Source organism: Eretmochelys imbricata, chromosome 6 (genome assembly GCF_965152235.1).
Source record: "Eretmochelys imbricata isolate rEreImb1 chromosome 6, rEreImb1.hap1, whole genome shotgun sequence".
Lineage (NCBI taxonomy): Eukaryota > Metazoa > Chordata > Testudines > Cheloniidae > Eretmochelys > Eretmochelys imbricata.
Window position 1 is genome coordinate 6,776,868 of NC_135577.1, and position 14,935 is coordinate 6,791,802.

At 44.5% G+C, this 14,935-nt stretch overlaps 1 protein-coding gene across 4 annotated transcripts in view; it reads right to left on the reverse strand.

Moving 5' to 3' along the window:
• Positions 1 to 668: 668 nt before the first annotated feature.
• The window catches only part of LOC144267013 (uncharacterized), a 28,368-nt gene continuing 14,101 nt past the window's right edge, over positions 669 to 14,935 (reverse strand). For 2 of the 4 annotated variants that reach the window (XM_077820627.1, XM_077820626.1), the window contains 6 exons: positions 13,921 to 14,069; positions 9,005 to 9,146; positions 7,802 to 7,893; positions 7,119 to 7,245; positions 6,592 to 6,705; positions 669 to 6,238 (listed from right to left, as the gene is read on the reverse strand). In XM_077820627.1, the coding sequence (XP_077676753.1) occupies positions 3,843 to 6,238; positions 6,592 to 6,705; positions 7,119 to 7,245; positions 7,802 to 7,893; positions 9,005 to 9,146; positions 13,921 to 14,013 (2,964 nt within the window). In that variant the 5' untranslated portion in view covers positions 14,014 to 14,069 and the 3' untranslated portion in view covers positions 669 to 3,842. Of the gene's footprint in view, positions 6,239 to 6,591; positions 6,706 to 7,118; positions 7,246 to 7,801; positions 7,894 to 9,004; positions 9,147 to 9,271; positions 9,426 to 13,920; positions 14,070 to 14,935 lie in introns of those variants that run through there. The other 2 variants (XM_077820628.1, XM_077820629.1) reach the window with 2 other exon arrangements.

Sequence of the window (14,935 nt, forward strand, 5' to 3'; positions counted from 1 at the left end):
CAACCAAGCGTGTAGTGCTGGCCGCTGTCAGACACAGGACTAGCTGAACAACTGGTCTGCTCTGATGTGGCTATTGGGACTGAACAACGTCATGGCAGTTGAAGAAAGAGTTGATTTTGCAGACAGGTAAGAGAAGAGGGGCTTAGATCCCAGACTCTTCCCAGTGAGAGGGAGTGAGCAGGCAGCTGAACAAAAACGGATCCCCTTAGAAATTCTTCAGGAACCAGGGATTTACTCCCACAACCTTCCAGAGAAAAAGCAACGTGTTCCCTAGTACTAGGAGCCATGCGGGTGCTTTTGTTGTGAGTTACAATGTCACAACAGTCCCCAGCACCACCAAAGAAATACACAAACTCACTGTTTCGTAACAGGCCCACCCACTTTCACTGGGGCATTCATGTTTAATTAATAGCACCCAGAGTTAATAGTGTAAAGTAGTGCTACCTTTGTTAAATCAGTCTATTGAGAAATTTTAAAAAAGGCATCTCTTCCTTGATCTGTAATCCTTTCCCCTTAATGCCTCACACAGCTGGGACACTGTCCTCCGTCCTCATGAAATTCAGTCACTTTGAGGCCCCATTCCCATTACAGCTAGAAATGTGATCCTGTAAGTGGTTTGAGGCGGTTGCTGGTTAAGTTTGTCATCAGCTAATGAGACCTCAGAGAACTCAGCTCAGTCACTTTATTGATTAACACTAAAACAGCATAATACAGAAAGGTCAGACATTACCAGTACAGAAAACAGTCTTCCAGTGACTGTAGTTTACATATTTCTTGTGTTGATAATCAACCAATAATTTGTCAATAATTAATAAATGAATAGCTAATAATGATAGGGATTTTAAGTGTGATTATATGTTTAATGAATAGCCTTCTCTTAAATTTAGATTTGGTTAACAAGTCAGCTTTGAATGAATTTACTAAACAGTCAAGACAGCACATACAGAGAGGCATACAATTACCTACAACTGTGGAAGGCCTTCTCTATAGCTTCAGATAGTCTGGATCCTGTCTGCCAGTGGTCTTGCTTTTTTATGATTTCTTGTGGTAGTTATATCCTGGTAACTCTTCTTGTCAACTGTCTAAATGGGCCATCTTGATTATCACTGCAAAAGGTTTTTTCTCCTGCTGATAATAGCTCATCTTAATTAATTAGCCTCTTACTCCACCTTTTCATATTTTCTGTATGTGTATATATACAATTTTCTCTGTGTGTGTGTGTGTGTGTGTGTGTTTGTGTGTATATATATATATCTTCTTACTATATGTTCCATTCTATGCATCTGATGAAGTGGGCTGTAGCCCACGAAAGCTTATGCTCAAATAAATTGGTTAGTCTCTAAGGTGCCACAAGTACTCCTTTTCTTTTTGCGGATACAGACTAACACGGCTGCTACTTTGAAACTCTTCTTAATTCAACATTCCAACTCTTATTTATTGCCTCCTTTTGGTGTATAGTTCTCCATATCTTAGGCGTTGTCTACATTACGGGGTATCAATGTGCGATCAATCCTCCGGGGATCGATTTAGTGGGTCTAGTGAAAACCCGCTAAATTGACCGCCGATTGCTTTCTCGTCGACTCTGGTACTCCACCGGTACAAGGAGCATAAGGTAAGCCGATGGGAGAGTTTCTCCCATTAACCCCAGCACGGTGTAGACACCATAATAAATTCACTGAAGGCATGTCGACTCCAGCTACGTTATTCACATAGCTTGAGTTGCGTAACTTAGGTCGACTTAGCCCCATAGTGTAGACCTGCCCTTAAGGCTCTTTCCTCAGTTCCCTCTTCCTTGTAATTTTCCAAGTGTTTCAACACCAAGTAGTTAATCATTGTTTATGGCCTTTTTTGGACATTTTTATTCATTACATATCTTGCAAATATGTTGCGGTTAGTACATTGCAAAAATATATCTTATATAAAATATGTCATCAGTTACTGCATTGTAAAATTCCATTCTTTGCTAGATAGCTTTATGTTAACTGCAAAGCATCATGGGAATCTTGTCCCAAGGCAAGCCGTAAAAATCTTTTCTGACCTATCTTTAAGTGTCAACATCTGTGTCTGTTCCAATTTGTTTATACCATCACATATACCTCAGTTGTTTACAACCTAGTTACTTCCTTGTTTTGTTCATACCACTTGCATGTCCCTTACACAGCAAAATATTTAGGACTTGCAATTAATGGTTAAAACATCAGTCTCAGTACCTCTCCATTACTTTTTTCACCAGCAAGCATTGCAGTCTGTCACACATATCCTTTATACATTTTGTATAGCTGCAAAGCCTTAGGGGCCTTCAGTTCATAAGCTAACAAATCACACTCAGGCTTAACCAGCTGTAAGTTAAACAGGGCATTTTCTGTTTTCCAGTTCATACCCACCACTCTGCCCAACTCTGTTTTTAGGAGTAAATTGTGAAACATTTTGGGCAGCAATTCCATGCAGGATGAGCAGCAGGTCCCTGTACCAAAGATTATGGGTATTTTTTCAGACACCGTCAGTGGACTCTGGTATGCACAGCTCAGGGAGGAAGTAGGACTTGCATTACCAGTTACACTGGCACAGTTAAGGGTACCTGCCACACAGGAAAAATCACAGTGTGCCTAACCCCTTACAAGAGCCATGGAATAGACTGAACTGCTGGGGATGGAAGATCCAGGTGAAGATGCACTCGTAATGCCCCATGTTGACACACTTATTCACAGGAAGTTATGCCACTATAACCATACTGGCAAAATTATACCAGTAAAACTTCCGGAGTAGATAAACCCTGAGACATGTTTAAAAAACACAGTTGCCTCAGTACCAAATACAGAGGTAAAATAACCTCTCTGTTCCTACTCGAGATTCCCCTGTTTATACATCTCGGGATTGCATGAGCTCTTTTGGAGACAGCATCATACTGGGAGTTCATATTCAGCTGATTATCCACCACACCCCAAATCTTTTTCAGAGTCCCACGTTTCCAGGATCAAATCCCACATCCTTTAAGTATGGCCTACGTTCTTCATTCGTACATGTATATATTTACGTTTAGCCACATTAAAATGCATATAGTTTTCTTTTGCCCAGTTTGCAAAGTGATCCAGTTCACTGTGAATCAGTGACCTGTCCTCTTCATTATTTACCACTCCTCCAATTTATGTGTCATCTGCAAACTTTATCAGTGATCATTTTATGTTTTTTTCCAGGTCATTGATAAAAATGTTTCAAAGCAGAGGATCAAGAACCGATCTCTGCAGGACCCCACTAGAAACACACCCGCTCAATAAGGATTTCCTGTTTACAGTTACATTTTGACACATCTCAGTTCGCCAGGTTTTAATCCATTTATAAAGTGCCATGTTAAAATACCCGTGTCTTCATAAGGTCCGGAGGATGCTATTTTGTTCTGTAGTGTGTTCAGGGGCCGGATGGAATCGTCCCACTGGCACAGCCAGTCAGGAAGTCATATTCAGGGCTCACATGGGAATGCAATCCATAGATGGCATGCCGCTGGTCAACTTGCAAAATTCAATTCCACTCCCCTGAAATTCCCACTAACCATCCCCAAAACTGTTGAAAGATCAGTTCCTCTCTTCACCAGCTTTGTCCCCCTCACACATCTTACTCCCATAATCAGAAACTAGGCAATACTACCAACCCATCCTCCTTAAACCTTGTATTTTAGAATAAGTATGAAAGGAAAAGTGTTTCACCAGAATCAAAAAAGTACCACTCCATTATTTTCTATTACAACTGTAGATCTATTTAATCTGAAGCTACATTTGCTGTATGGTATCAGAGGGGTAGCCGTGTTAGTCTGGATCTGTAAAAGCGGCAAAGAGTCCTGTGGCACCTTATAGACTAACAGAAGTATTGGAGCATAAGCTTTCGTCTGTTACTCTATAAGGTGCCACAGGACTCTTTGCCACATTTGCTGTATGGGGTTTCTTTTTCAAGTGGAGTTTTGCTAAGTGTTTAACAAGATTTGATCGGTCATTGAAGCTTTTCCCACATTCAGTACATTTGTGAGGTCTCTCTCCCTGATGCACTGACTGATGCGTGGTAAGGTGGGACTTCTGAAGAAAGATTTTCCCACATTCAGTACATTTGTGAGGCCTCTCTCCCTGGTGTATTAACTGATGCTGGGAAAGGGCGAACTTCTGACGAAAGCTTTTCTCACACTGCGTGCATTTATAGGGCCGCTCCCCGGTGTGGATCCTCATGTGTTTAGTCAGGGTTGATTTCCGCCCAAAGCCTTGCCCGCATTCGGTACATTTATAAGGTTTGTCCCCTGTGTGGGTTCTACAGTGACTGGTAAAGTGTCCTCGCAGCCTGAAGCTTTTGTGGCAGTCAGGACACTGATAGGGTCTTTCCTCCCTGTGGATTCTCTGATGCATAGTAAGGTATGAGTACTCACTGAAGTTTTTCCCACAATCAGTGCAGCTATAGTTTTTCTCCTCTTTGTGGGTCCTTTCATGTCTGCTGAGTATTGACCTGTACACAAAGCTCTTTCCACAGTCAGCACATACATAGGGTCTCTCTCCTGTATGGTTTTTCTGATGCCTTCGAAGGTGAGCATGCTGGTGGTAGCTTTTCCCACATTCAGCACAGCTGTAACGTTTCTCTTCCAGGTGGATTTTCTGATGCACAGAAAGGGCTGAGTTGCTACTGAAGCTTTTCTCATTGTCACCATTTGTGTTTGTTTGTGCTCCAGTATGGGTCTCCTGGTGCGTGATGGTGCTTTTCAATTTCTTGGAATCTCTTCCACATTGATTAGATATATTGCCTCTTTTGCCTGCAGGGTGTCTCTGCTTCCTTCGTGCCATGCCCTGACTTCCACAGCCTTCTCCCTGCTCAGGACCTCGGGGTCTCCTTGAGAATGTCCTCTGTGGTTCTGCTCCGGGACGCCCTTCCCGCTGGAGATTCTTAGCTTCATCTTCACTCATGATCCCATCATTAAACCCTCTAGGTTCCTCTTCTTTGTGGATTCTCTGATGCTGAACAAGTCTCTCTCTCAGGACAAACTGCTGGCCACAGTATGGACACTTATATGGTCTCTCCACCCTGTGGACTATGTAAAGATGATATACAAGGATTGTCTTCTCTCTGAATCTTTTCCCACACTGAGTACATTTATAAGGTTGTTCCATTCTGTGACTCATGGAGTGATCTTTGAGCACTGAACTCCGACTGAAGCTTTTCCCACATTCTTTACATTTATAAGGTCTCTCTCCTTTGTGAGTTCTCAGATGTATCTGAAGGTATTTTTCTTGAGTGAAGCTTTTCCTACACTCACTACACCTGTAAGCACTCTTTCCTGCACCAGTTTGATGATGCTTAATAAGGAGAGAGCAGTTATTGAAACTTTCCCCAAGTTCAGTGCCTGTATTTGGTCTCTTCTCCATGCAGTCTCCATGCTGTGTGCTGGCGTCTTTGGATTTCCTTAAGCCTGTTTTGCTGCAAGTGGATTTACTTTGTCTCCAATCTGGAGGGTCTCCATGCTGCTCTCTCACCTTTCCCTTACTCTCACGGGCATCTCCCCACTCAGGGCACTGGGGTCTCCCCGACAACATCATGTCTGGCTTTGCTCTCCCAGACCCCTTCTTCTGGGGATTCTTGTCCCTGTTCTCACTCACGATCCCATCGTTGAACCCTCTAGATGCCACTTCGTTGTGGATTCTCTGATGCTGAATAAATCTCTCTCTCAGGATAAAGAGCTGGCTGCAGTCTGGACATTTATGGGGTCTCTCCGACTTGTGGACTGTGTAACGGTGAAGAACAAGGCTTGTCTTGTGTCTGAAGCTTTTCCCGCATTTGTTACATTTATAGGGTCTCCCCCCTCTGTGAATTCTCAGATGTATCTGAAGGTTTTCTTCTCGAGTGAAGCTTTTGCCACATTCACTACACCTGACGGCACTCTTCTCTACACTAGTTTCCTGACAATGTTGAAAAAGGAGCGAGCTGTTACTGACTCTTTCCCCCAGTTCATTGATGGTATTTGCGGTCAACCCAATATGGGTTACCGGGTGGGCGTTGGTGTCTGTGGATTTCCTCAAACCTCTTTTGCTGTGAGTAGAATTACTCCTGCCTGGAGAGTCTCCTCTCTGCCGCCCCACTCTGTCCTGACTCTTACTGGCATCTGCCCCACTAGGGCACCGCGGCCTTCCTGAGAACATCCTGTGCAGCTTCACTCCCACAGCGCCTTCCTGCTGGGGACTCTCCTCCTTGTTTTCACTTGCCGTCCCGGTACCTGTTGGGAGAGAGAATCCAGATGGGATTCACTCCATGCGTTGGAGACAGAGGGGGCGGCAAAGGGATTTATCATTGATAACAGAACCTGATAGGCAGGAAGTATATTCCACCAAGTGGCAGAGGAGGGGCAAGTTCTGCCTCAAAGTCCCATCTGAGCCCTAAGAAAAAAGGCTGAGGGAGGAAAAGGCTTCTGCCAGGGGTCAGGCAGAACGAGTGGGAGCCAGGAGGACAGGGCACAACAGTGAGTCAGATGAGATGGGACAGAACAGGGGGAGGACTCAGTGGGTTTGCTGGGACCCCAGCTTTCCCCAGTCCCAGATTGTTTCTCAGTTGGTGTCACTCATTCCTCACCTGTCGTAGTGCCTCTTGGGATTTCCCTTTCCTCAGAGCCCTGGATATCTGGGATCCACAACTCTTCCCCTCGCTCCATCTGGGACAGCACATCTGGTTTAGCAATAGGAAATCCTGCTCATTGGAAAGAGGTACATGCATCACAACGTGTTAAGTTGGGGGGAGGGACAGCTCAGTGGTTTGAGCATTGGCCTGCTAAATCCAGGGTTGTGAGTTCAATCCTTGAGGGGGCCATTTGGGGCAAAAATTGGGGATTGGTCCTGCTTTGAGCAGGGGGTTGGACTAGATGACCTCCTGAGGTCCTTTCCAACCCTGATATTCTATGAGTCTAAGTATTCGTCGATCACTTAACTACAAAGAACATTCCAAGATTTTCTTTGCTGAAGGGGAAAGACATAATCCATATAGTTTATAAAAGATTCGTGTATCACATTTTAGCAAGCAGGCTGTATGGTGGGAAATGAGCTGTGTTGCTTATAAAAGATTTAGGCCATGTCTACACTACGGGGACGATAGCAACTCCTCACCTAACGAGATGAGAGTCTTGTAATTCTCCTGCATGACTTCTCTGTAGAGTTCCTTCTGCTTTTCATCTAAAAGAGCCCATTCATCTTCAGAGAAGTACACGGCCACCTCCTCAAACGTCACTGGCATCTGAAATGACATGGGTCTTCCACTCAGCACCTGCCTGGTCTGGCCACAATCCCACCATTCAGGCACAAGCTGAGCAGCAAAGGGCAGAGTCATCACCATCAACGCAGCACTGGAGGAGGGGAAGGAATCCCATTTCCCACTATCTCATCCTCCTCCACACAGCAAGAGATGCCAGAGTCAGCCTACCCATCCCCACAGAGCTCTTAGTCCCAATTCAGGCCACTCAAGCACGCACCTGGAGCCACAAGGGAGCCCCACTCAGCACATGCTGTTCCCGCGATAGTCTCACCACTCAGTCATGGGATGTACTGCCAGGAGCTAATCCTGAGCAACTGGAGGGGCATGAAGTGAGCTATCCAGGATGCTGGAAAAGCTCCACATGCACAAGGCACCTCCCAAAGAAAGGGGTGTGATTATTTTATTGATGGGGAAGAAAAAGTTGGAAAGACTATTGAGCGATGGAGGAGCCAGGAGGAGGTGAGAGCAACGAGTGAGGACAGACAAGGAAGCAGCATGGCCCAGCAGGAGGAACAGCACGGACCATTTCACAACTCACCATAAAGCTGAACCTATGGAGCGAGGCCACCATATCCTGGTCTCCTTCATTCCCCTTATCGTAAGAAACAATCAAATAGGTCACAGGAAGATCTAAAGGATGACAAAGATACCGTTAGAGCAGTGGTTCTTAACCTTCACTGCAGCTTGCACCCCTTTGGTTCTCAAAATATGTTCTCGCTTATCAAAAATCGTTGAAGTAGGTCAGTTCTTTAAACCTAGATATATCATAACTATAGAATGAAAGAGAGAATTATATATTTATTTTAATTTCGCAGTAATTTTGTCGTTCCATTTGCGTTTCTTTGGACGTGGCAGGGGTTACTGAAATGAAAAAATATATATAAATATGGGGGACCTATACACTTTTAAATGCATATTAAATATATGTAAAATAGTTTTATGTTAATACTCACCACAAATAATAGTACAGTGGGCACCCAAAAATAGGCAAGTACTTCCCAGAGATGCTGGAGTTTTGCTGTGGAAGTAAACTGTAGCCAACGCGCTAACAGTTAGCAGCTAACTGAATTCAAACAAAGCCACAGTGCTGCCACATCATCGTCTGTGTACGCATCAAGAAATACCCCGCAACTGCCGGTACACTGTATTTTGTAGCGAGATAATTTCACTACAATTAGCTTAAAAACTTGAAAATAATTTTTTTGTTTGTAGATTACAGTCATAGTTAAAAAATGTATAATGCTAATAAATACATAGGTTTCATGAAACAAAGCAGTTGTACTTATGTGCCTGTGCTTAATTTGTGTTTTCAATGATTTACCTTCTAAAAAAATCTGGCATGTCTCACACCCCCAGAAAGGGCATCTCGCACCCCCAGGGGGTGCGTGCACCCCAGGTTAAGAACCACTGCGTAAGAGGGACCCACACAGACACATACGCTCCTGGACCTCACGACTCTACTAGGAACAGGGATTCACCCAGCCTCCACATGCCACTAGACAAGCAAATGCTGTTCCGATGATTTCAAACAGGCTGCCTTGGGGACTCCCCTCCATGCTCCGATGAAGTGAGCTGTAGCTCACGAAAGCTTATGCTCAAATAAATTGGTTAGTCTCTAAGGTGCCACAAGTACTCCTTTTCTTTTTGCGAATACAGACTAACACGGCTGCTATTCTGAAACCTCCATGCTGTGATATCCATACTCCGCAACATCACCGCATCTCCACACACAACTTATTACCTAGTTGCCGTGAATACTGCAGCTTCTCTCTGAGGTCACAGCTCAGTTGTGGTCCTGGGTGGTGGAAGCTCTGAGACCTTGAGCTGGACAGCGGCTCCATCGTCTCAGAAATCCCTTCTCTTCCGATCACACAAACTGAGACCTGGGAAACAAATATGTTGTTAGCTCTGTGTGAGGGACAAAGGTATCATCTGAGGGGCAATGACAAGTGCCTCTCAGATTCTCTACTAAACAGAGTTATTGAAAGCCGATGGGCCTGCCACACACATGAAAGGGGCTCTGTGTCTCCCGCACATTTCCATCTTCCAGTTTTCACCAATATCAGTTGGGTTCTGCCCATTGATGACTAGAAGAGATCCCTCCGTTTTGTATTTCTTCCTTGTAGCCTTCTGCCCAAACCAAGCCTTCTTCCTTCCTGTGCTGCTTTTTTCTTCCTAGTGAACCCTTTCCGCACTCAGGTGATGTTACCTCAATTCTGGCTTTTATTGGACTGGTCATGGCACCTAGGAATATCAGATCACAATTGCACTAATGCAGGTAGTTGACTCTTTTTATGCTTTTTAATTAAGATTATTATTATTTATTGGTATTACCCTAGAGCCCAGGAGTCCTAGTCATAGGCCAGGATTCCATTGTATTGGGTGCTGTACAAAGAGAGAAAAATGACATTTGATTCCTGAAAGAGCTTCCCTTGTAACATAATCTCTCTACATTTGAGGAGCATCACTCAAAAGGGTATCCAATTTTCTCAAGAGTATGAATTAACAGAATTTTATTTAATTAAAATCTTTTTGTTTGAACCTCGACCAGATCCAGATTTAACTGTTCCTCTTTCAAGACCCTTTTTGGCCCAGACAAAGTTTTATACCCGTGCTCTACATTTTCCAGTGTACTTGTCTTTGGTAGTGAGAGATTAGCTCTACTTTGATTTAATTGAGTGCTTTTCCCATAAAGGGGCTCCAGTCAACATCATATCAGAACGGTTAGGTTACCTTTGGCCTCTGTGTCAGACAAAGCCTTGTCATAAGAAGATGCTGAACTCTGGAGTAACATTAAAATACCCAGAAAACCATCTGTTCTATGTTTCTTGTTAAATGAGAAAGCCAGTCTGATGTATGTCAGTATGATTTACCTGTGTCCAGCTTCATGTTTCAAGATGTAGTTGTCATATTCAGATCAAAAAAGTTTTGACCCTCAAAACTGAAGACACACTTTGTTTTACATTTCACACTGATCATCGGGACAAGGGTGCCTGCTTGCTAAGCCATCTCTTACTTAGCGGGTAGTAATTTCCAAACTATGCTAGTATAATCAAGGTATGGACTAAATCTTTACAAATTCCCTTGGTGCTTTTGTCTGAAGACATTGGCCAGCAATCTTTAATTACCGACGCCGGCATAAGTTTTAGTGGAGATCAGGCCTTAGTTCCTCTTTTAGAGTATAATCAACTCTTGGCTGCACACCCAGAAATGCAGCTGGTGCTCTTGCTTTTTCACTGTTTCTTTTGCTGGATGCGCACACAAGTCCATGAGGCCGGATGCACTGCATCCGAGGGTGCTAAAGAAGCTGGCGGATGTGATTGCAGAGCCATTGGCCATTATCTTTGAAAACTCATGGCGATCTGGGGAGGTCCCGGATGACTGGAAAAAGGCTAATGTAGTGCCCATCTTTAAAAAGGGAAGGAGGATCCGGAGAACTATAGGCCAGTCAGCCTCACCTCAGTCCCTGGAAAAATCATGGAGCAGATCCTCAAGGAATCAATTCTGAAGCACTTAGAGGAGAGGAAAGTGATCAGGAACAGTCAGCATGGCTTCACCAAGGGCAAGTCATGCCTGACTAATCTAATTGCCTTCTATGACAAGATAACTGGCTCTGTGGATGAGGGGAAAGCAGTGGACGTGTTATTCCTTGACTTTAGCAAAGCTTTTGACACGGTCTCCCACAGTATTCTTGCCAGCAAGTTCAAGAAGGATGGGCTGGATGAATGGACTATAAGGTGGATAGAAAGCTGGCTAGATAGTTGGGCTCAATGGGTAGTGATCAATGGCTCCCTGTCTAGTTGGCAGCTGGTATCAAGTTGAATGCCCCAAGGGTCAGTCCTGGGGCCGGTTTTGTTCAATATCTTCATTGATGATCTGGAGGATGGTGTGGACTGCACCCTCAGCAAGTTTGTGCATGACACTAAACTGGCAGGAGTGGTAGATACGCTGGAGGGTAGGGATAGAATACAGAGGGACCTAGACAAATTGGAGGATTGGGCCAAAAGAAATCTGATGAGGTTCAACAAGGACAAGTGCAGAGTCCTGCACTTCGGACAGAAGAATCCCATGCACCACTACAGACTAGGGACCGAATGGCTAGGCAGCAGTTCTGCAGAAAAGGACCTAGGGGTTACAGTGGACAAGAAGCTGGATATGAGTCAACAGTGTGCCCTTGCTGCCAAGAAGGCCAATGGCATTTTGGGATGTATAAGTAGGGGCATTGCCAGCAGATCGAGGGACGTGATCGTTCCCCTCTATTCGACATTGGTGAGGCCTCATCTGGAGTACTGTGTCCAGTTTTGGGCCCCACACTACAAGAAGAATGTGGAAAAATTGGAAAGCGTCCAGCGGAGGGCAACAAAAATGATTAGGGGACTGGAACACATGACTTATGAGGAGAGGCTGAGGAACTGGGATTGTTTAGTCTGCAGAAGAGAAGAATGAGGCGGAATTTGATAGTTGCTTTCAACTACCTGAAAGGGGGTTCCAAAGAGGATGGATCTAGACTGTTCTCAGTGGTAGCAGTTGACAAAACAAGGAGCAATGGTCTCAAGTTGCAGTGGGGGAGGTTTAGGTTGGATAGTAGGGAAAACTATTTCACTAGGAGGGTGGTGAAGCACAGAAATGCGTTACCTAGGGAGGTGGTGGAATCTCCTCCCTTTGAGGTTTTTAAGGTCAGGCTTGACAAAGCCCTGGCTGGGATGATTTAGTTGGGGATTGGTCCTGCTTTGAGCAGGGGGTTGGACTAGATGACCTCCTGAGGTCCCTTCTAACCCTGATATTCTATGATTCTATTTTCACCTTAAATTAAATTTTATGGAAGCAATAACATAAAGGGATAGTTCCAATAAGTAACCCCAAAACATTTAACTCCAAAACTCCTTGTTGAATCTAATTAATACTCCAATTTATGGATGTTAGACTGACTTTGCATTCACAATTGGAATTGCAAGGTTATACATACCAAATATAAAACTACCTAAGCATAACATAGGATCTTTTAATTTCTCACTTGCATTTCATAGAATTATAGAAATGTAGGGTGGCAAGGGGCCTCAAAGGGTCATCCAGTCCAATCTCCTGCGCTAAGACAGGACCAAGTAAACCTTCTAGACCATTGGTTCCCAAACTTTCCGGCATCACACCCCCTTTTTAATTTTCAAGAAACCCTCACGCCCCCAACCTCTCCTTTTAACAAATGCAATTCGTAATTTAAACCCCCTGCTCCTTGTCCCCTGACTGCTCCCTCCCGGGACCCCACCCCCTATCCAACCCCCACTGCTCCCTGTCCCCTGACCGTCCCCCTGCCGAACCTCTGCCTCATCCAACCGCCCCCTGCTCCCTGTCCCATGACTGCCCACTGGGACCCCCTGCCCCTTATCCAACCCCTCCCTGCTCCCTTACCATGCCGCTCAGAGCGGCAGGAGCTCGCAGCCACACCGCCACCTTGCCTGGCAGGAGCGGCAGGCCAGAGCGCTGGCAGCGCAGTGCACTGAGGCTGCGGGGGATGGGGGATGAAGGGGGACAGCAGGGGAGGGGCTGGGGGCCAGCCTCCCCGTCCGGGAGCTCAGGGGCTGGGAAGGACAGTCCAGTGGGCCAGATGTGGCCTGCAGGCCATAGTTTGCTCACCTCTGGATTAGCTTGTGGTTCCTGAAGTATTGCAACTGGGGCTCCATGCCGACCTATTTTAGGGCCTCCCTGAGAATATGCCTTGGCGAGGGGCTGTAACAGAATATTTTTAATGTATTTATTTTTTTAGAATTCCCCTGATTGGGCTTCTTTTCGGGTTAATTTATTAGCTCCCCCATTTTTTGTAGCATAGGGTTTTAATTTTTAGTGAGCTTTTATTTTTTTTACTTTAATTGGCATCCTGGCACAGCGATTGTTACTACTAACCAGCGGATGTATTTTACCAGCGATGCATACCTAATAGGTGAGCCATTAGAAGATGTGAACCCATTTGTTTTTCAACATGGTAGAAACTTTGCGAGAGAATTGCATACCCATACGGAGTTTGCAAACAGACAGATACTTTGGTATGTGGTGATGGAGAACTGCACACAGTACTCCAACACACAAGCCACCGCTGCTAATTTAGCATATTGAGCCAAATGTGGAATGCATGAATATGCCTTCTTCCAAGGCTCTTTTTTCTCCTCAGGAGGAACTGCATAGATTTTAAGTCCGGTATAAGGTTTGCCTTGATGGTAAATAACTAGTTTTCTGGATTAATGGTTGGAAAAGGTTTTTTTTTCCTTCCCCCTTAGATTCAACTGCTTAAGATCGGGACGCACATGTGGCTCCCCTTGGTACAGTAGGGCAGTTGGTAACAAAGATGGTGTCCTAACAGGTTTTACTGCAATAGTTTTTGCAGTACCAATGCCCAGTGAGCTAGGCGAGCATTTGAGACTTGCCCATCTTATACCCTATTGGACAGTAAGAACTGAAGGGGAGTGTGCAATGAGTGCAATATGATTGGGCTGAGGCCAATTAAAAAATAAAAGTGTTGTATGGCCTAACTGGTGGCCGATAGGTACTTTTACAATTGTTATACTTAAGTTTAACTGATGACATTAAACATGAGGCATAGGCCACAGGTCTGATTTTTTCATGCCTCTCTTGTGAAGCCACAGCCGCTAATGTATTAATGCTTACCACTACCTTTAGATGATAGAATATCTTAGGATTTGAAGTGATCAACACCAGAGCCTTGACAATGGCCTGTTTTAGCTGGGATACTGCTTCCATGCGTTGTTCATTTCATTTTCATTGGATACTTTTCTTTAACAGTTGGTACAAGGGACCTGCAATGGAAGCAAAATTGAGAATGAAATTCCTGTGGTACCCAGTTAAACACAAAAAGGATTTTAAAGCCGTTTGGTCCTGTGGTAAAGGCAATGTTTGAATTGCATTTACTTTTTGTTACGCCAGGGTTTTACCCCATTTTGTCAGGGTCAAGCCCAAGAAAGAGACACGGTCGGCCATTAGCTGTGCCTTGGCCAGATTGCATTTTAGTCCTGCTTCCTTTAGGATCTGCAGGAGCTTGACAAGCCTTTTCAGATGCTCCTTCTTGGTTTGTGTTGCTAAACAAAGGTCATTTACGTATTGAAACAGAACAGTTGGTTTAGAAAACTGCAACAGTACCCACCTCATTTGCACATAGAATAAAGTTGGAGAATTTTTATATCCCTGGGGTAAACATGTTTAGGAATACTGGACCCCCTGGAAACTTAAATGCAAAACGGTACTGTGAAATGCGGGCCAATGGTAATGTCCAAAAGCTGTTACTGATGTCAAGGACAGTAAACCACACAGCCTCTGGATCAAAGGACTCAATTATATCTGGCATTTTGACCACTGTAGGGGCACAAGTGACCTGATTTAGGTGTCTGTAATTAATTGTGAGACGCCAAGAACCATCTGGTTTCTTCACAGGCCAAATAGGGGAATTGCCAGTGGAAGTACATCTACGTAGTACTTCCTGTGTCAGCAAAGACTTGATAGTCTTTTCTAAGTATGGGTTTGTCTAGTTTGGTCTGGGCTGATACATCTTTTCCTTTTACAACAATAGTGACTGCCATACATCCACAATCATGTTTGTGTTTAGCAAAGGCATCCGCATGCTTGCGAAGTAAAGCCTGTAACTCAGGTTGGTTTGCATGATTAGCCA